Here is a 21,787-nt window from a genome sequence, read left to right as displayed (position 1 = left end):
TATATATATTTATATTTATATTTATATTTTATATATATTTGCCAACATTTAAAGTGAGAAAGTATATTTTCCTCAATTCTTTCTCAAAACAAAGAACTGTGGATTTAAACAAAACAAACCCCCCAAACAACCCCTCTCCTTCTCAAACACCCATGAATGATACTTATGGCCCAAGCGCTAAAGTCTAGTGATGCTTTTGAAAACCCCATTTCACATCCTCCTCTTTTCAAATGGTTACCCCAAACAGAATGGAGAGTAAGCAAGAGAAAAACCAAAAATAAAAGAAGTATATTTAAATATTACCCAGTATATAACAGACTGTACTTGTGTCAGTGAAGAACTGCCAAGAAAATAATGTGTAAGTCATACAAATGTAGCTCTGTTGACAAGTATAGCTAATATTTCCTTGTAATTATTAAGATAATTTGAAAGGATGTGAACACAAACAGGCTACATGAATGCAGTATATTAACACCCCCCCCCCCCGTAGAACATTACAATCAATAAAAAGAAAATAAAATCTGAATAATACTAGAGGTAGCAGCTGTTTGTATTTTCCATTATTCTGAGTATCTCTGGAGTCCAACCCTTCGAACATTGCTCCCCTGATAAAAGGCTCGTGTGCGATCAGCCGACATACAGCAGAGTGGTAAGCTAGATGTCTGCAATAATGTTTGAAGTATCTTTCCTACTACAATGGAAGTAGTACTTGTAAAGAAGTGCGTTGACGACCTGTATTAAATCACAGCTCAAAAAGCTATGGCTGTTTGCTGTTTTACAAGCCACTTTAAAAAAAAAAAAATCCACAAGGTGTTTAAGTAAGCTATGCAGTTCCACAACTTATAAATAGGGTAAGTTTCAAGAGTTCCATATAACTTCTAAAATATACGCTAGATGAATATTAATGGAGTAACAGTAATATTAATCATAGTAATGCCTTAGTTCTGGTATCACAAGAACGCATTTCCTTCATATGGGATGATTCTTGGAGGATGTTGGTGGGATCTCTTCTATGTCTGGTAGAAGTGATGGTAGTGGTGGTGGTGCTCATGGTGGTGGTGGTGTTCATGTCTTTGTATCATTTGTCCAACTTGGCCTTCATATAAAATAACTGTTGGCAGGTCTCTCACATGTTCCTTTTCCACAACTGTCCCTGGAGACTGGAAGGTTTTGCACATTTGGTGATTCTCCTTTGCCCTCTGCTTATGCTTCTTGTGAACCTGTTGAGATTGCAAGGGGAGGTAAGGAAGATTCTGGCCCACTCGTGCACTTGGGGAAGCCATTGGCATGGGCACCCCTTGAAAAGGTTTATTTCTAATCGCCCTTCCAGGATGCACAGGGGCAACATTTTTGCCCTGGGCCTTGGGAGACCTCACAAAGTGCTTGTTTGAGTCCTGGTTCCGGAGCCTCTGCTGGATTTCTGCAATCTTGGCATATGAACTTTCAGCCAGATTGATGTGGCTTGGATCCACCACTTGAGATTTCCTATGGTGAGCATGGAAGGTTTCAGGTTCATGAGAACGGGATCTAGTCTGATTCACAACTCTGCTTGGTGGGTCACGTTTTTGAGCTGCTGGAGGAGATCCTAGGAAATAACAAGCTGAGTTAGTCATCTAGTATTTCAAAGTTTTACTTAGTAGCATGCAGTTGGCAGGGATAGCATTATCGGTAGAGTGAATTTTTCCTAAGGAAGTGAATGCAATTATAGTTGTCTAGTTTAATTACATTTAATAATTCTGACTAGTAAATAACACACACACAAATATACGTACATATCTATACAAGAGTGAGAGAGAGAGTGTGTGTGTGTGTGTGTGTGTGTATAAAAGCCTTTACATTACCTTCTCTTGGTCATCATCTATCTGAAATTCACCAAAATAACTGTGAGCGGAATAGTAAAATCTTGGCAGAGGACAGGGAAAGGGAGGAAATCCAAATCCCTTTAATCTGGGGACAGAAGCCAAAATTCCAGGTATGAACCCACATTCTCCTATTTTTGGGTCAGTAGTGAGTACAAAATATGTGCTGGTATCATCTTGGGAACGAGCTCCAACATCCAAAAATCAGTCCTCGCCTCACCTGCAGACTAAACTTAATAATTTAGATGTAAAGATTGTTCTCCTAGGCTCACCTCCAAGTTTAGCTACACAAACAAATATTTCAAAGCAGGCTTGCAGTACATTAGCCACTCCGTTGTGATACCACCTTCACCAGTAATTATCTTGCAGCATTCACACAGTCCTATTCCTTCCAGTAAGTCACTACAGACAAATCACACAGGTTCACAATTCACTGCCCCTGATGTGGAACATGCAACTGAAGAAAGAAAAGACAAAAAGGTTGCAACATAAATTACCAAATTACCTGGCCCAAACTTTGATGTGTAGTTTTCTATTCCTGCAAGATCCAAATAGTGGTTTCTCCTTTCAATGTTCTCATCAACACAATGACGATAGCACCCACTTTGCTCTGGACTGTTCTCACTCTGGTGATATCTGTCAGCAGGCAGCAAAATTACAATTCAGCAGAACTTCTTTTTTTTTGTTATCACCATCTGCAAACCAACAACTAATGGCCCCTTTGAAGTGACAGGAGTTACTCACAAAGAAACAACAAACGCTTGAAATTCTGGATGACCGGATTTGCTAAGTCGAGAGGCCTGAACTGACTGTTCTTTCCCCTCATATAAATCGACCCCAATGTTGCAAAGCAAAGGAGGCTTTCAAATTGCATCACACATGCAAAAACAAATAAAAATGCTCCTAAGGTTTATTACATTCTGTCTTAGGGCCAAACCATTCAACTGATTCTCCAGTTTGGACATGCCAAAGAAAACCTGCTGTTTGATTCATGACTGTTCCCACCACTGTCAGGAAGCACTGGGGTAAGCCTCGTGTCAGATAAACATTCATGTGTATCTGCTTCAGAAAGACAGGCAACAGCACAGGTGTAGTAACTAGAAAGAGCCTGAGAAGAGAAGGTGTTGGTAGGACACCCAGAGATAACCGCTGCTTTCCAAAATACAATTAATAAGGTAAGATCAGTCACTGGCTTCAGAATCTCGATTTCTTTTCCTGCTCAGCTTTGCAATTCTATTTATAGCAGAACTATTTCCTGAGAATGAATATCTGAAATACCATTCATTTATGAGGCAGAAAAAAATCAGGCAGAGGTTTACAGTATTGTAGCCCATAATGCTGAACAATTTAATTTAGCAATTTAAATGGATGTCTGCAGTTATCAACAATATTTTCAATATAACAAACAGGATTGATTGTTGATTAAGTCACTGCCTGTCATTCAGATAGTTCAGTCTCCAAGACCACAGGATAGGCTTTGCTCTTTCTCTGTGCAATTGCACTGGTGTCAACCTAAGACCAGAATTTGGCCTTGTACCCTACAACAGTTGCTAAATATGCGCTCTGTACTGTATGGTGCCCAGTACCCCACTTTTAGTCTACTTCCAGGTTTCCAGAGGCTGCTGATCCCACTGAGCTTTGGCACGAACTGCTTTCCTGGTTTAGGGTAGTACTGTTCAGGGACATTACAGAACCGAGTTCCCCGTGTCTCTGTCAGACATAAGTCTACAGTTTCTCTGATAAAAGTCGCAAGACTTGACCTACCTGGAAGATCATTTTTGCTCTACTTTGATAGAGGTAGAGTCTCCTGAATGGAGGAGAGTCTGCCTGGAAAGCAGGTAAGCTTTAAAGATTCCGAGTCAACTTTGAACTCCCGAAGTGACATGGGGTACTGTCAAAAAAGAGGGAATGTCCAGATATTCTTTTTTTTTTTGGATACGTAGCCAACTCAGTACCTTTCCTGCCTCAGACGCACCTTTACAGGTTGTTACACTTTAGCAGGTCAACATAAAAGATCTCTGGGGCTAGAACCTGGCTAACTAAGTTGCCGGGCATGAATTGCCTACGGAAACCATTGGGACTTGCACACATGTGCTGAAGACAATGCATAGTTAACCCAGAAAAAATCATTGGATCATTGGGTTTGATCCAACACAATTAAGCAACACTGTATACAGCACTGCGTGTTGAAACCTAAGTTAACAGGGAACCTGTTTTTTGTTACTCTAATAAACTCCATCTCTCATCAAGACAGTGAAGAAAAACTACGCCAGTACTGCCACAGCCCTGCATTCTAATAGCTTTCTTACATGCAAGATGATGTTCAACAATATTCATGTAAATATACACAGTGAAGCAATTATATACTGATGAGAGATGTGCTCCACTGTCAGAGAGAACTGAAGCGTCTGGCATCCAGCCCCACAATGCTCTCCTGCATACACATGGGAAGACACAGGCATGCATCAACCATGCATCAAGCACAGGGTGTAAAAATATACAGTGTTGTTACTGTTTTTTGGTTTGGTTTTGTTTTTAATTAAAAAAGGCATCTGCTTAAGGGTTTGTGGAGTGTATGAAAGCCCTTTCTAAAATTCCCATGCTGGAGTGTCATCCTGATGGTAATAACCACACAGCAATATAGTAGGTAAAGGGAATAGAGCAGGAAAAATGCAAGGACATTTCTTGAAAGCAATGCTCACTAATAATGTAGAGTTTAAGCCAGTCAGGGAGAAATCACTTAATCAGGAAAGAAAGAGAGAGTGAGAATGTGTATCTGTGGGTAAAAGGAAGATGTTTTAGAGGCTGGTGTGCATCATATTTTCCCTGTTGCACTAAATTAAATATAAACTAGAATGGCATGAAGATACCCAATCCACAAAGTTGCCTGCCAGTGCTCTTCCACCATCCATTTTGTACCACACATGCCAGGCAAGCTAGCTATGAATCTAGTTACTTGATCTTGATACTTGTATTAGCCCTACAGGTGAAAACTCCTGCCTGTAGCTTCCATCAGATGAAAAATCTAATCCATCTATCTCCCACCTTCGGGATAAAAACATTTCTATCCATTTTATGTTGAATATTAATCACATCTTGCCTAGAATTCCTAAGTGACTGAATTTGTGAAATGTGTGCACTTCTCACAAGTCCTCATTGCTGCTTTCAAAGGGGAAACCTCTGCGTTAATATTGTGAGATACTGATGAGCCTCAGGAAGCTTTGCAGAGGGTTAGCAATTTGGTCAGAGTGCACAAACAGCCCTGCAACATACACAGTGTGAACAGGACATTATTTGTCCTGTCCGTATTTAATAAGATGCAACAAAAACTGTTACATGCTGACAGTTGTCTGATACTGATCTGCTCAGCTCAAGATACAGGTTTGTCCTATCTAGGAAGCCTCTAACAAAAAGGATGAGAAGGACAAACGCAGCAGAGCCAAGATTCTACCCCAACATTTGATGCCTCTATGACTGTGGATTTCAGTGGAAATGGCTGCTGTTCATAAAACCACTACATTTGCAAAACCAGGACTTTAAGGTGGTTGGGAGGGGGGCTTCAAACTGAAAGGGGACTTTTGCAATAGATTATCAAACAAAAGCAGTCCATTAAATTTACACAGGGCAAACCTTTGCTAATGGGCAGAAGGAATCTGACCACATCTAGGCCAGCAAGCAAAACAACAGAGTGTTCTTTAGTTCACAAAAGATTTTGTAAGGAGTTGCTAACAGAAAATTAAGTCATTTTAAGTCTTTTTTTAATCTGAAATTTGATTGTACTGGGATTCACTCACTGGGATAACTCACTAGCATTTTTACTCTATCCAAAAAAGGGAGGCACAGTTTTGTTGTCATTTTTAATAAAACTGAATGCTCCTTCTCCTGATAAATTTGTTAAACTAAATACATGTATTTGGACATGTATCCCTAAATCCAAGGAAAGCCAAAAATGGATTTTTATTTTTTTTAAATTTGCAGCTGAAGAAACAAATGCAACTAATGAGTCAATGTTCTTACTGTAGCATTTCAGCAAACGCTTCCCTCTGCCTTAGCATGAAACATAAAATCATAAAACAAATCAAACCTATACACCAAGATGACCTGTTTGGAGCAACTAATCTACATTAAAATGCATCAAAATTACCTGCTTTTGATTTGTTTTTCTATCCATTAAAATACCAAATTCAGAAAAGGAATAGTACACCTACATGTGACCGAGAGATTAGCATTTTTCTTAGCTGTAAAAAAATTTAATACTTGAAAAATACATTGCAAATGATTATCACATACTCTGAAGTTCAGTGCAGGTAGTATCTATCAGGTAGGTAGAACTCATGATAACAGGGTAGATACACATGATGACACATTTTCAGAGGAAAAAGGCCTGTTCTGGACTAGCATCCAAAATAATATTCTACATTCTGTTAGGGAAGAACTAAAAACCTTTTCTTATCTAATCTGTAGATGGCTGCAAGTATACCTGCAGCTCTTCATAAAAGAAACCACTGTGTTTGTGCTGTATTGGAAATGGATGCACTCCGAGTCACACAGGTTGGATTCCACTGAAAGACTACAGACAGGTATTTTTTCAAAGTGGTGAAATGTATCCTGAAACTTATGAAAAAAAAAAAGATAAATTGAATTATCCAAATTTTCCTGCAAGATTACATTAAATATACTGGTTCTAAGCAAGCAGGCTAATTCCTACACGGGTACTACTTAATAACTAATTCTGTAAAGGAGAAGTTGACCTAAAGCTGATGTGGCAGCGGGGAAGCATGGTTTCTGGCAGGTGGGTGTCAGCAGAGATAGCCTCTGTTAAGTCACTGTGAGGTAAGAAAGAGGTGAATTTACTTCTCCTACCAAATGTACAAACACACTTTGTAAGTAGAGTTGAGTCACCCCACAGTTGCTATAAGCCAGAACTACCTCAACAGAATGGAGCATGGCTCAGGCAGTGTGCTGGAAGTTCTTGCTTGTCGCTTACTCTGCGGGACATAGCCAATGTAGACCACTTGCTGTGAAGCTGATTGTCTGCTGCTCTGCTGCGAGCTCCCTTCTTCCCTCCTTCTGCTAGGTACTGTACCCAGTGCCAGCTCAAAGCTGCTTCGCTTAGGAGGAACAGTGGTAAGGAGAAGCAGGTCTGGCTATGACCTGGTAAACAAGATCAAGTTAATATAACTTGGAGCTAACTGAGTTGACCAGTGAAAAAGATGGGCTGGAAGGAGGACAGAGAAAGGCAGGAGCTGGCCTCCTATGAAGATTAAAAGGTTTTAGGACACTTTTAGCCAAAAGGCTGTGCTATAAACTCCACCAGTAGGTACAGTATTTGCAGATGGCATCTAAAAAGACACTGCATGTCCTCCAAAGAGCCAACAGAAGCAAATTTGAGTAATGGGTGCTACAGATTTGTTTTTTTGTTTTTTTGCTTTAATGTACAAAGTATCCACCCATGAAATCTGCTGATGGTTCCACAGTGAAAAATCCTATAACTCCTCTGTTTTAACATATTTTTTTTAAAATAAAGCAAGGAAGCAAGCAAGAAATCAGTGGTTGAGCTTTTCTCAGAGGTACCCAGTGCCTGTCAGGAGACAGGGTTCTGTCCTCTTACCTGAGAGAAGCCCGCTGCTTCTTCTCAGAGCTTCTTACTTCTTCATTAGCTTTGCTTTCATTTCTATGCCTGGCACTCTGCAAATCTGCCAACAAGAGAAAATACATTATTCTCACATTACCGTCCTTGCTGATCAGCATAACTAATATGCTACATTGCAAATACATTTTTTCTTGTCGGTAGATCAAGATGTAACGTATCATTTCATGTAACCTTCTCAAAGCTGCTTTTGTCCACAAGACAGATTTTAGGCAGACATAACCTTGACTGTAGGACATTAGTCAGAGTTAGGCTGCAAGCCATGTGGCAAGTTAAATGAAGCCACATTCACGCTGATACACTTGTCCCTCAGGAGGGCTCGGTAGTTTGGGGCTCGGTGATGTACTAATGCATCACATAGCTCCCCAGCAGTGCAAATTTGCTTATGTCTGCACTTGACTGAGTGGATGTATGTATTAAAACTAAGGTAACGAGGCTCTCCTTTTGGATAAGGTGCCCACATTTTCTACTGAAGTATTACTTTAAATAGTTTTAAGTATTTAATTTAGTACTACTTTATCTACTGAAGTAATTATGCTGATACAACTATTATTAGAGTGAATAAGATGAATAAGCCATCAGAGTGTAAGCTATTTTATAATGGCAGACTCTGCCAGTACAGAAAAACGTGCAATTTTTATGCATAGATTCATAAAAGTTACTTATGCTTAATTGTTTATTCTTATCCAGCAGCAGTGATAGCTGTGCGCTTGCAAAAAACATTTTACACCACTACACCTGTTTCCACACAAACTGAGTGCTATAATATCAGCAGAGTTAAAGTGGTACAAGTTGAAAAGACCTTAAATCTGCCTTGCAGTACTCAAAGACAATTACACAACATATGGGTTATTGCTGCTGCCAAGAAGAAACAATCAATCAGGAGAGGGAACCCTAATTTGCTTGAGACACTGAAAGGAGAGTAGACAATTTTGCACCCAAGATCTTAAAACAGGTTAATGGGGTTTAAAATACCCACATAATTATTTGCCTCTAAGTACATATTTATTTGTGTTAACAAAATACAAAGATGGATTTTTAAAGGATTCTTGAAGTTTTTCGTATTTTTTCCAATGGCTGATTGCACATCCTTACCAGCATGATTTAACAAGATACTCTTTTTCTTCTGGCTGCCATCTGGTGCCACAGTAAGTTTCACTCGCAGAGTTTTGCTGGAACTAGGAGAATGGTTTACTGATGCATCAACTACCTCATAGATGGTATGAAGCAAGCTGGTAATATCCTACAGTTGGGTTGAAACACAAAAAGACACACTATTGTGAGAATGGTACGAAACCTACAGCTTTGATACTTACAACTATTTCCGACTTGGGACTATTAAATGCTGAAATACCCTCAGAAGTCACTGAATTTGAAAGAGCTGAACTTGCACAGAACCTTACAAGAAAGGATCAATTTCTCTCTTTGGTTAACCCCCACTTTTTCTAATATAGACTGTAATATAGCTCACAGACACAAAAGAGAATGATTCAAGTAGATCCATATTCTTCTTCATCAAATGGTGTAAGATTTATGAAATGCGGCAAACCAGATCAAAACAATAATAAAGCACAAGGCATTCAGGTTTCCCAACCTGTGAATCAGCAAAATTGTGTTCTGCCTTTTCTTTTCTTTGGTTTCAACAGAACCCAGGGATAACCATTCATACTGCACTAAAAACTGAGTTCACATGACCAAAACAAATACAGCAATTGAAGAAAACCTTGGACATTACAGTCTTACTACTTCTTGGGTTTTTTTGGGGGGATAGTTAAAGGGTTGATTATATAGAGGAAAACCAGTAAAAGAAGTGGCAGAACTGTAAACCTCAGGTTTGGAAAGAAGTGATGTCTGAATGTCGCTCTACCATATGCATATTGGGGTCTACCTTATTTTGCAAAATTCAAACCAGTTCTAAACTTACATTTTTGAACAGCAGAGATTATCCAGTCAGGCCTATTACAGAACATTCTTCACACATCTCTTTGAAGGCAATGGGACATGAACAAATGCTTACATGTCTAGCTATATCAGAAAGAACACTAGCCAATTTTAATAAGCCAATTCTTTCAAACAGGAGAAACACTGTTTAGTAGCTGGTGATGCTCAAAGGTCTCTCAGGTTGATCTAATCCAGCCAGGCTCAAATAAGGTACTACCTTTAATTGCCACGATGAAAAGGAGATCTCTTGGCTCGCTGCTTTTCCCCGAAGGGATTTCACCAAAATTGATCTTGGGGACCAACCTAAGGCTAAAGCATACTGATCATTGCAGGCTATAAAGATCCCATTCAATGTATATCTGAGAATTTCTCCATGTTGGTCTTCCTATTCCTTGATCTATCCTAGTACCTAAGCTCTTTCCAGATGCCTGCGAGCACAAAGGAAATATCTAAATCATTCTTCGCTAAGTACAACTGGTTCTGAGGATTAAGAGTCAGGTCTATAAAATTCAAAAGCTCTACAATTTTTCCTTTGCCCAGGGGTCATGCCTGTAACAATGGCAGCTGGAAGTTTAGTAGGCTTTAATGGGTCCCAGCACTTTAGCAGTCAATATACCACACAGTCCTCATTATCTAACCAGCTTTAAAGGTGACACAGAAATACTAATTTCTACTCACACACTGACCTTATGGCCAGGACAAATGATTTTACAGTAGGTAACTTTCCATCTCAATAGGCAGAACAAATAACTAAATCCTAGAGGGTCCAAGGCTTTGTCTTAACATGTGCCTTCTCTAACTTTTCTGCACTCAGTGGAATTTCTCCAGACTTGTGAGTTCAAGACAACATATTCATAAAAAGAGAGCAGAGTTTGCAGTCTCTCTTTTATTTCCCCACTGACATATTTTTTCTACCATTGCTGCAAGAGTCTCTATATATGGGCTGTTACTACCATGTCAGTAGCTGCTTTCCATCCTCTTGACAAGGACCACTGCCTAAAACTTGAATGAGGGAAAGACTGCTCAATGACAATCTGGTGGACACCTCAGCTCTTTAACACATCTCACTTCTCACATTTCCACCCTAATTTGAAACCTAGCCAGACCTCTAAATAGACACAGCCATATCTAACAGCCAAGCTTGAAGGGCTGGAATTTTATTTCATCTATGAGAAAAACCCAACCAAGCAAGAACACAGACAGACAAACAAAACATATCCATTGTTTTATACACCCTCCATAAATTATGTTCTAGGAGCCTTGTGCTATAACCCTACACCTCAACAAGCCAAACCTTCCCCTTCAGCAGAATACTTAAGCACCATATTTATTCTTAACAGGGCTTCATACACTCAGCACTTTGGTGAATGGAGTCTTTCCCATACATTCCTTAACAAGTGTTGGTTAGCCAACATGGCATCTTTCCACACAAGGCTACTATTAAGAGGTTATTATCAACTCTTTCATTCACACTAATCTATCCTCCTTCCTTTTTTCAGCTACACCAGATGTTTGTACAAGCTCATCATCTAGTCTATTTTAACTTTGGTAGGCAAAGACAAAAAGTCTTTACTCCCACTGTCCTTTTACATGTTTTTTTTTTCCAGTGATGAGGTCTAACTTGCTCACTGGCATACAATCTGCCCCGTGTTCTGCGAGGGTCTTTCTCAACAAGCCACTTGATTCAGCAGTTTAAAAAGTACTCCCAAATGCTGTCAAGGAAGGCCAGATGCAGCATTTGTGTGACACATACTTGGCAATTCAGAAATATGTACACGTGCATATCACATCAGGACAATTTACATCTCTCAGTCAACAGGTCCAAATTAACCCAAATTAATGTCCATGCTCCAAGCAGTTTAAGGGGCTGCACAGAGGTATCAGGACACTTTGTGGCCTTACGTTCTGCTGCCCGTGCATTTCGTTATGTGTTTAATACCCAGCTTCCTCCACGACAATCTGAACTGCTTTGCATTCTGGCACTGAATGAACGTGGTCATCAGACTGGATATATACCAAGATCGAGGTTAGGGATATCCATAAGTAACCGCTTAATGCTTATGCTGATCTTTTAAATACCGACAACATTTTTATTATAGTATTCATTTACTTGTGGTCCTAATTTGGGGTTGGAAATTCTAGCAAACTGACAGTTCTGATTCGGTCAAACAAGTCTGCTTCGGTCATTCGCTTCTCTGTCATCTACCAAGGTCCTGGCTGAGTATGTACCGGCTACAAGGCAGCCTGAACCTCCTGTTGCTTTCCAGTTACTGCTTCACAATTATAACATACAAATTCCTGAGGCGCTGATCAGGTAGGAATGGTCTTCGTCAATGACTTTTGAATGGTGACTAAAACTACCTTCTCACAGGCCTTTTTTGGCAGCTAATATGGTAATGGCTTCTTGTAAAATTAGTTGCACTAGACCATTAAAATATATGTTACAAAATTTGTATTTTATAGTTATGTCTATATTTACCCCCAAAAGAATTTTCATCTTCCAGTAGCCTGCCAGGAGACTGAGGCAATTTATGTTCCCCTTGAAAGCTGCCCCACTGAACATTATCTGCATTTAAATTCCTTAAAGAACTGCCTAAAACCATTGAGACAGCTTTACCTTCTACACACCAGCTTGTGCATTTCACTGTCCTCAAGAAATTTAGCATCAAAGATCAAGAATAAAAGCTAGTTAAATTTTCCTGTCTTCTGGTACACCAACCAGCATGCCTCAGAGACCATCTACCAAAGAATCTACCTCTTCTGCACAACGGATTACAATTTTTACTAGTCACATGATTTTGCAACTGCTTTGCTTAATACTGCTTGGCACTTCCCACACAAAAAGTTTCATCCCACATTTCTCAAATGTCCTCCCTTTTTACACGAAAAATAAACAAGAACAGATTTTTCAGTGTTTCCCATTTTTCCAAAAATATCATTTGCTTGTTTTTTTTACTGGAATGTACTTTTAAACCATTTCTAATTAAAAATCATTGTGGATTTTTAAATTAGTATATTAAATGGGTAAAGAGAAATAAGAAATTAAAAAAAAATAAATTTCTCTTCTTTATAGCAAATGGATTATACTTAGAGGGGAAGTAGGCTGCATGAATCTAACTAACTTCTGAAGGGCTTCTAGTGTGCAGAATTTCTGGTGGGATAGCTAGTTTACTCAAGTAAGAAAACTGAAACAATGATATTTTACCTCAAAGAGGAAAACAAATGCTTGCTGGGTAGTATCCAAACAGCCAGCACATGCCATACCCGAATTTATTTGTGTCTTGCTTATTGAACACTACAGTTAGTTTTTCCAGGGCTGAAGGATTTAACAGTGTTAATCTGTATGTTTTTCACATCCTATTTTATCAAGCAGCTAATACAACAAAGTATATTAAAAAGAGAAACTTTAATAGATTGCCAGAAATACTTGCGTTAGAAATACTAAAAAGCAAACAGTTAAGGCCACACACGTACGCTGCACTCACACATGTATCCACAGAATACTCTACAGATCTCCAGTAGGAGATTAGCAGGAATTTAGAACATTCAGAGAAACTAATGGGTCTGCAAATAAGAACAAGAGCAAATTACATTGAAGTATTCTTCATTCCTTACAGAACTCATGTGACTGAGAAACTCCCTATTCCAGGTATTAATTTTTTACTTCTAAGGAACATTAGTGGTACAGGGACAACCCTATCTTTCCAGTATTAGCATATCTTATCATCACAGGACTAGTTAGCAAACTAGAGATTCTGTAAAGGGAACTAAGAGGCTTTTCCAGTGGAATTAATTTAACAGAATGAGACATTTGCACAAAAACAACCCCAAAACCAACCAAACAAAAAAACCTAACAAAAACAACCCCCAAACGCCACTGAGTTTAGCAACACTGAAAGAAAACATTCGATTCTTTGTAACTTGTCTGGGAGACATGTCTTTGGCTCCCCTCAAAACCGAAAGAGAAAGCCCTATTTTCTCTTAATATTTCTCTCTGGCACAAATCCACCAAATCTAATGGCTGAAATGATGGCCCCTCTGATACGGACAGGCACTACTCCTCTATCTGTTGGTTCCATTGCTGCTTCTATATCATGAGTTAATACAACGTTGACAAACACAGTGAAAACCAGCAAATTGCAACATAAGGGTCAGGCTGATAAACAGTAGCCCCAGAAAAGCCAATATCCTTCCCCAAGTCAAAGATTTCGTGCTGAGTTCTGAATGCAGAAATAACTTCAAACCTTTTCACTCATTACAGAGGATACAAGCAAAAGTAACGAAAAAGAGAAAGAAAAAAAAAAGAAAAAAAACATAAGAGGAAAAATTGGAAGACAAAGAACATTTTTAGCATAAAAATGCATGAAGAGAAACATCAATATCAGTTCATTACCTTTTCCTCAAAAAAAGAAGAGTACAAATGAGACATTTGTACTTTGTTTGTAGTTTGATTTTTACATACAGCAGGATGTTTTTATTGCAACATCAGCTTTGTTTGATCACATACATTTTTGAATCATTCTTATTTGGAACCTGAAAGAAACTTCACTTGCTATCTACTCAACAACTAGTCTAGAAGAAATTCCCTTTTTTTACTCCTGACAACAACTTTCTTGTGTGCTCCTGTGCAGTCACTCACCAAAGAAACTCAATTTTCCAAGAAAGAACTGATTGGGGGGAAAAAAAAAAAAAGGGCTAGTGTTTATGAAGTATAATTACATTCAGAGAGCTCAGTATAAAACCTCATGGATCAAAACACATTAGTTCAATTATCCAAGTTTCAAGTCCGATTACAAATATCCATGTGAAGATAATTACAGTGCAGCTGTCAGTTCTGAAAAGGCCTGCAGTACATAATGAATTGTCCTCTTACGGCTTATGGAATGAAGGAAAACATTATTAGCCAAGTTTTGTAATATACATATTAGAGCAGGAAAAGTTATCTCCCACTACACCAAAAGGACTGAAAAATGGTCGTCTTCTATGACAGAAAAAGCAGTAGTTTAATAACATACAGTAATGCTAATTTTATAATTTGCCATCCCAATAATTATGTTTTCATAATGGGTGTATCTCTTCAAGAAGCATGACTAGATCTGAATTTCTAATTATAAGGACTACAGAATAAGCCATACAGACTCTAGGAGGAAATCAAAGCAGTATTAAGTTCTGAAGATGTTGTTAAGATCCAGAAGAAATGTCACTAAAATGGAATTTGAATGCTCTTACGGTGATCTGTCATTGTGTAAAACCCAAGGGAAATTTTATCCAGTAACTAAATCCGTATCTTATTTACAATTTTCAAACATTTTAATGAAAAAAACATTTAGTCCACTTGTAAAATTGCACCACCTACATGTTTCTTACAAACTTAATTTAACACTGCGTATTCCTTTGGAAACTCTCTGGACATGAAGTCCAATGTTTTAAACACAATGACTTTGAATCAAATGAAATGGATGTGGGTGGGCAAGTCACTTCCTTTTCCAGTATCTCACTTTTCCAACATGAAAAACAAGAATGATAAGGCTGACTTCTTTTCTAAAAGCACCTCAAGGTCTACAGATAGAAATCTGACTTGAGAAATTTCATCCCTCTGTTAAATCTGGCTATAAATCCAGGAGACATTAAAGTGAAATTTTCAAAGAAGGAGAAAAGGTCCACACTAACCTTTTCTCACCAGAACACTGGACCTTTGTGTAGAAAAGCTGACCAGTTCTGAAAGCATTTCCATCAGTTCATTAAATGGCACTGGTACAGACCAGCCAGCCCTCTTCCTCAGACTGTCTGTTCTGTCTCTGATCCAGCAATATGCTTCACATACTTTTAACTCAAAGCATGTGTTCCATTCATTTTAATTGAAACTATTCACGTTTAACGTTTGCCATCGTTAAGTCCTTTGCTGGATCAGGAGCAGAGCTGCTTAACAAACGACAGTATCAAGCCCATTATGTTGACTGCCAGTCTCTCAGGGGCTAATAGATAAGAAATTCTACGTTATATGAAGAGACTGAAATTCCTCTTTTGTGGCCAAGATTATCTATGAGCTGCTATCGTTAGTCATTCTTGCGCAAACAACTCTAAAATTGCATCTGGATTCAACAGAAGACAACCAACAAGATGGATTATACAAATGGCACTGGAACATCTTGCAAAAGAAGTGTGTAACATAACTGGGAAAGTCTGCAATGGTGCATAGTATTTGTTTCTATCTTTGGTCACATGTAAAGAGCTGGAAATTATCAACCTATTTGGTCCCTTGGTTAAAAGAATTTTTTTTGGCACAGGTTCAAGCCTGAATATAGCAACCTCCAGACCTCAGAGTAGTGTAATTTTCAATCCCTGCACAGATTTGGTTTCAGTTAAGCTGCAGTCTGCTCTTGTAGCAGGGAGAGGTAGAATTTGGCTGTAACATATTCTCTAAGTACAGTCAAATTAAGCTCTTTGGTGTACCACATAATCACAAATAATTATTGTATACATACTTAAAAGCATATTCTCGTTACGTTCAGCACATGGAACTCCCACTGACATTAATGGGAATTCCATGCCTGAATGTAAAGGACACCCGTGTGTGTGGGTTTGGGTTTTGTGTTTTTCCCCTATCCTTTGAGAGTCACGATAATCTTGTAATGAAGACTTAGCCTTGGGTCTCGAAAGATCTGGGTTCAATCTGCCACGAGGTTCTTGTGAGACTTCAGGCAAGTTATTTCATTTTTCTTGTCTCTGTTCCCCATACATTAACAAATACAATACTACTTCCCCACCCCCTCTTCTCCTTGCCCTCTCTATACATCTCCTCTTCCCATTTGAAACTCTGGACTTGGCCTGTAACGTTTCATCTGCTTATTCTCTTGCATGAGGGCACAGATTTCATTTGACTATTCAAAGCACTATCAGAGTAGAGACAATAAAAAAAGCCTAGTAGTGATGTTCATATACATGTTAAAAACTCTGTTCATAAATGTAAAAAAAGATTTGCTTCAGTCTTCTAGGAAGAATTTCTGCCTTCATTTGATGTCTAAGGCCACTACACTTTCAGTATTTACCCTATTCCTTTCAATCAGTTCTTAGTAATTTTCACAGACACCAGAATAAGAGCCAAATGAGACAAAACCTGTCAATTTTCAGCCGATTATCTGAGGGCATGGGAGCCAGTAAACATATCTCACAAAAAAATCAATGACAGCACATTGCAGTAAATCTCAGTAAAAGACATTCTTCTAGAAGAAGTATCATTCAATTTAGATAGAAATAGTTCTTAAAAAGGACTGTATTCTAATCTATACATCCTCTTATTTGGCTTCTTATTTGCATAGGAAATACGACTTGAAGACATCTGATAATAAAAAATACACACAGATATGCTTTGACAGCCAGCCACTACAGTCCTCCAGCAAGTATCAATGTTATTTATACTTGGAGGGAGAAGGCAGAGATCAGCCTAATATTCATGAAAACAACAGAACAGTATAGTTAGTCCTACTGGAAAGAATGTCAGAAAGCAACCTTGCTATTTGGTTAGCTTAACTCTGAAAAGCAGGATAGAAGCCAGAACAATATACATTTGCAGGGGTTTATTTTGACAATGTGTTTAGTTGTTCAGTTGTTTCAGATATTTTTCCTCCTCAAATGCCAGTCCTATTTTTTAAAGGCTAATCCCAGATATTAAACAACAACCAGCTTAAAAAGCGGTACAGTACATCTGAAAACAGTAAACTACTGGTGGGATTGTTTCTAGGAGGGAAGGGTCTATGGAAACTGCTGTTTAAATTGGCAGGACACCTCTATTTCATAGAAGAAAAAATGTTCCTGTTATAAAACACTTCTCTCGTTAGCAAACGCTGCACACAAAGGGGCAGCTGTACTTTGCTTACCTCACGTGTGACTCTTCCGTTGTTATCAAAGTCATACAGTGTGAAGGTCCATTCTTGCCTGTTATCTTCCTCTACAGACACATCACATTGCAATTCCTAAGAAACATGCAAAGAGCAGCTGATTACCTAAAGCAAAAGGCCTGTTTGCAGAGGAGACTCGCCGTAGGAGGAGGCTGCTTGCTTTCTTCCTTCCTCCCTCCCTCGCGGGAGGAAGCTTTCAGGATATGTCCCAGGGAGGCCTCTGTCCACCACAATGAAGGAGTCTCATCACAATCACATGATAATCCTAACTCCCTTGGGCTAGACTTCGGGGAATCTGCAAGATGCTTTCTACTTCATCGTAGAAAACACAAAAAGGTACAAGAAAACTACTCCCTGAAGCTCTTGAAATATAATAAGATTTCCTACTTAAAAGTGAGAAGGAAAACTCTGCTTAACTCAGGAAGAGAAAGATAACAGAAACAGACCCACAGAATAAGGCGGTACACCACAGTGCCAGGAGTAGTCATTAATACAAAGTGGACATATGGCACAAATCCCCACCAGTGAGACCTGTCCTTGACACGGATATTTGATACCCAAAGGTTCTCGAAGTTAGTGCAGTACAGCATCATGCCACTGAAGCTCCTGAAATGGAGCCTGCCTAGGAACTGGCAGGTAAGAACGACCTGGGAGTAGTGCCTGGTCCTTATTTTAACTATGCTTCTGTTAGTGAGTGCAATCTGTGGAAAGCCTGAAAGAATCAATTTGTTAAAGGGGAAAAAAAATCCCCAAACCAAAACCAAGACTTCAGTCAAGAACAAAGAATGCACTTTGCTGACTCCAGTCACCTGGGTGGAAATCGTTTGCTTTCTCTCAAGACCTGCGCAATCGGAATTATCCAGAGCCACAACAAGGCAAAACAGAAAAGTTACAGTGCAATTAAAATGAAAGCCACTGTATGCAAGTAAAATAAACAGCTCCAAATAGCTTCAGCATGATAGAGCTCAAAATACCTGGTTGATCTGACTTGAAACCAATTCCCTACAGCAGTTACCAGTACCCCCTGTCCCCTGCTGAGTTCAAAGGCAGTCTTCTCTCAGTCGTAACAAGCCTGGCTGAAAGCGCCAAGTGCCCCACACTCTACTGTGGAAACACAGTTTCATATTACATAAACATTCCCAGCACCTTTAAAAGCCAAATCACATCCACCTCAGATTTAGACCTCTTGCCTCAACACTTGCGTTTCTGATTCTTTTATACCTTTGAAATATTTACCAATCTCTTAGCTCCTAGCTTACATAGCTGGAAAACTTTCATTTGTCAAACAAGGGAAAAAATATCAATACTTGGTTTCTTGCCACATATTAATACTTCCCTGTCCCACACCATTGCCTAACATAACATCTTTAGGTGAGGATGTGCTCTGCTTAGTTAAGAGCCATGGCAACTTTCCCTGCGTTAGGCAAGTGCTAACCTTTATGACACGCCAAGAACTACTTGGGAACAAATACAGACTTTGCCGCTACGGTGGAGTTCCAGCTACTCTGGCACCAACCATGTTGACAGGTGTCCTCCAACGTTCAAGTATCAAGGCAGTGTTAATTGCAATTTATCATGCCTTTCCTGTCTGCAAATGTCTGCTACTCAAGGCAGAATATAAAATGTGCCTAGAAAAAGAGTTATCGCTGTGCAAAAAGAGGCAGGAAAAGTCACCTCCCCCCAGAAGGCACACAAGCACCTAGCAACACCTGATCTGCCTATGGGAAAGCTACCTCCTTTTAATCAATCTTAAAACAGTAAAAAATAAATCATACCAGACTACTAAATCTGCTCTAGAGAAGGAAACGAACACTCGAGCCATGCTGCAAGGTGGCTGCATGGTTTTTTAAATAACAATTGAGGAATGCAAAGCTCATTACTGTGACAGGCTGACAGCACTGAAAGGTAGAAGTTTGCCACGTCTGCTAGAGTGTAGAGAGATGAAAATTCGTGCTGTTTCTTGCCGGTACCAGAGTATCTCCCTCCTCACCAAGACAGACAGCCCTCTAACTGGATGACACTCCCTATATAATCAAAACCTGCCAACTACACACAATGTCTGGCAGTTTTATGATGTTTGTAAGTGTACAAGGAAACAGACCATCAGACTCCTTGCCCTCCAGGATCGTTTTCCTCCTGCCATGTGATCAGATGGATTTCCCATGTAGCAAGTCAGGGTTATTTCACTTTGGAGGCCCAGGCACAGAAGACCGATGGTTAAGGAACCTTTCACAAACATCTTTTACACTAGGCAGATTTAACCAAGTGCAGTAGTGCATGAAAGTCAATCTAGAGATTTGATAACACAGTAGCTAGCATAATAAATTACTAACAAAAGGATCACAGATAAAGGGTTAAACTGAACGTCTCTTCTTACTATACATTTCAGATCCTACAGAGGAATGATCATCATTTGATCCTCTCCAAACCTGGAAATAAATCTCACTAATCACCTCAAAAGGAGCACCAATAGTAAGACACTGACTTGTGCGAATTCTGCTTCCTCCTGTACCCATTACAATCGTTGGGAGCTATATACATTCATCAGAGGACACTATTTGGTCCACAGGTTATTTTTCTACCATAATTATGTCAGTACAGTGCAACTTTAAAATATAGAGGACTTACTTCAAATTTCAGTTGCTTCTTGGAACCTGTGCGTGTGTCACTTTCTTTTTCTGCTTTCTTTTCATCTCCACTGCAAACTCCATCTGTCTTCTCTGGAGGCAAAGCCACTGTGAAAAATGTATTTAAGGAAAAACACTTATAAGAAAATGTCAAAGCAGTCTTATATTTGCAAATCTTTCTTTATATTTAGGGTGAAATTGATTTCAGCAAACTTGTATGAGAGGATCATTATACTTGATTTGCTTTTGTCTTCACTACACGTCTGGGATAATTTCAGCAGACAATTTACCAACAGCTTTTGGTACACAGCCTCTCCTACAAACGTCACTAGAGTCACAGGAAGTTCAAACACAGTATTATGAGAATATAACCAGCAGAACTGTTACTGTAAATAAGTTGAATAATTTGCAAAATATTGAAAGTTTGTGACATATTGCAAAAGCACATTGCATTCACCAGCAGTGAATGAAGTAATGAAGCTGAAATGAAGTCCTCATTCTGTTCCAATTTCCCTCTTCAAATACACACAAACCTTACTACCTTCCAAAAAGTTAACACTACCTCCCAAAAAGGTTAAGCTGCATTTTTTCAGGTATGTATGAAAAAATATATTTCACCTAAGTTTCAATTTAAAATATTAGCACTTGCATAATTCAATAGCATTCATAAAGAGCATCAATATTAACATCTATCAGACATATAACACAACATATCGTAACATAATATATATCAAATATATAACAGAAAGATATATATACTTCTCATGTGGATTAAAAGACAAATGCCCAGGAACTTAATAGCTGTGCCTTTGGCTCCTGCAGAGGCACTCAACCTTGCACATGATGAAACCCTATATCTGAAGAAAATTAACTCTATATTAATTAGCATTATGAAAATATACACAGATTTTTTAACCCTACCCTCAAACTTTTTAGATATGATTTTTTTTATACATACACACACCTCTGCCAACAATGTTATGCCCATACTTCATTAGGCATAGTAGTAATCCTGCCTACTCCCCAAAAAATAGAAGATATTGCAAGAATGTGGGTCTTAAAAGTCAGTATTTTTTCTCTTGCACCACAGCATTTGCATTTACCCAAAGCCTTTATTCTAATGCTATGTAGGAACCATTTCTTGGGGATGCCTTTGTAAGTAAGATCTCACATAAGTGCCAAGTCAGTAAAGTCAGATTCCTTACAAAAAAGGAGACATGATCCCCTCCAGTTCAGGATGACCCATTTCAAACTGGGTTTACTCTGTGGCTCTCCTGGTGTTCAGCACTACTGAGGTGCCTCCCAAGGATTCTCCCAGGAAAGCAGGTCACTAACATGCTAGAAATTAAGATATTACATTGGCCATTTTTCAGCGTTTTCTTTCACAGTTAAAATAGAACAATTAGCTTAAAAAAAAAAATCTACACTTCCCATAGCTTTACACTCTCAGACATTCCAAAAGCTAAGAGTTCTGCCAAAACATTCACATTGCCACACTACAATATATATCACATTTTCTAGTCTTATTTCTTTGTTTAAATTTAACACGATTGTATAACTTTTTTTTTTGTTTCCAAAACTGTGGTATATTATAAAAGATTCTGGCTGTGCAGTAAAGAAAGGGGGAATGAGGTAGAAACCCAAACCTTTGGAATTTACCGACTTTGACACTTATTTGCCGTTTTGATGTTATACTAATGCCAGCTTCCCAAGATGCACATGTAATTCACATTGTACAAATGCAAGTAGACATGGAGTTTATCATACACATACTCACACACTGATACACTTTGATTTCTGCTCCAAGCCATG

General features: G+C 38.8%; 1 protein-coding gene across 1 annotated transcript in view; it reads right to left on the bottom strand.

Annotated features, from left to right (window-relative positions):
* Positions 1-1,010: 1,010 nt before the first annotated feature.
* The window catches only part of NKD1 (naked cuticle homolog 1 (Drosophila)), a 240,334-nt gene continuing 219,557 nt past the window's right edge, over positions 1,011-21,787 (bottom strand). Inside the window, exons 4-9 of the mRNA XM_009320350.1 lie at positions 19,977-20,083; positions 17,328-17,423; positions 8,605-8,752; positions 7,471-7,555; positions 2,365-2,495; positions 1,011-1,585 (exon numbers count right to left, since the gene is read on the bottom strand). Coding sequence (XP_009318625.1) covers positions 1,011-1,585; positions 2,365-2,495; positions 7,471-7,555; positions 8,605-8,752; positions 17,328-17,423; positions 19,977-20,083 — 1,142 coding nt within the window. The remainder of the gene's footprint in view (positions 1,586-2,364; positions 2,496-7,470; positions 7,556-8,604; positions 8,753-17,327; positions 17,424-19,976; positions 20,084-21,787) is intronic.

The sequence above is a fragment of the Pygoscelis adeliae genome, unplaced genomic scaffold (assembly GCF_000699105.1).
Source record: "Pygoscelis adeliae isolate BGI_AS28 unplaced genomic scaffold, ASM69910v1 Scaffold62, whole genome shotgun sequence".
Taxonomy (NCBI): domain Eukaryota; kingdom Metazoa; phylum Chordata; class Aves; order Sphenisciformes; family Spheniscidae; genus Pygoscelis; species Pygoscelis adeliae.
The sequence above is the reverse complement of the archived record's forward strand: the minus strand, read 5'-3'. Positions and strand labels throughout refer to the sequence as shown.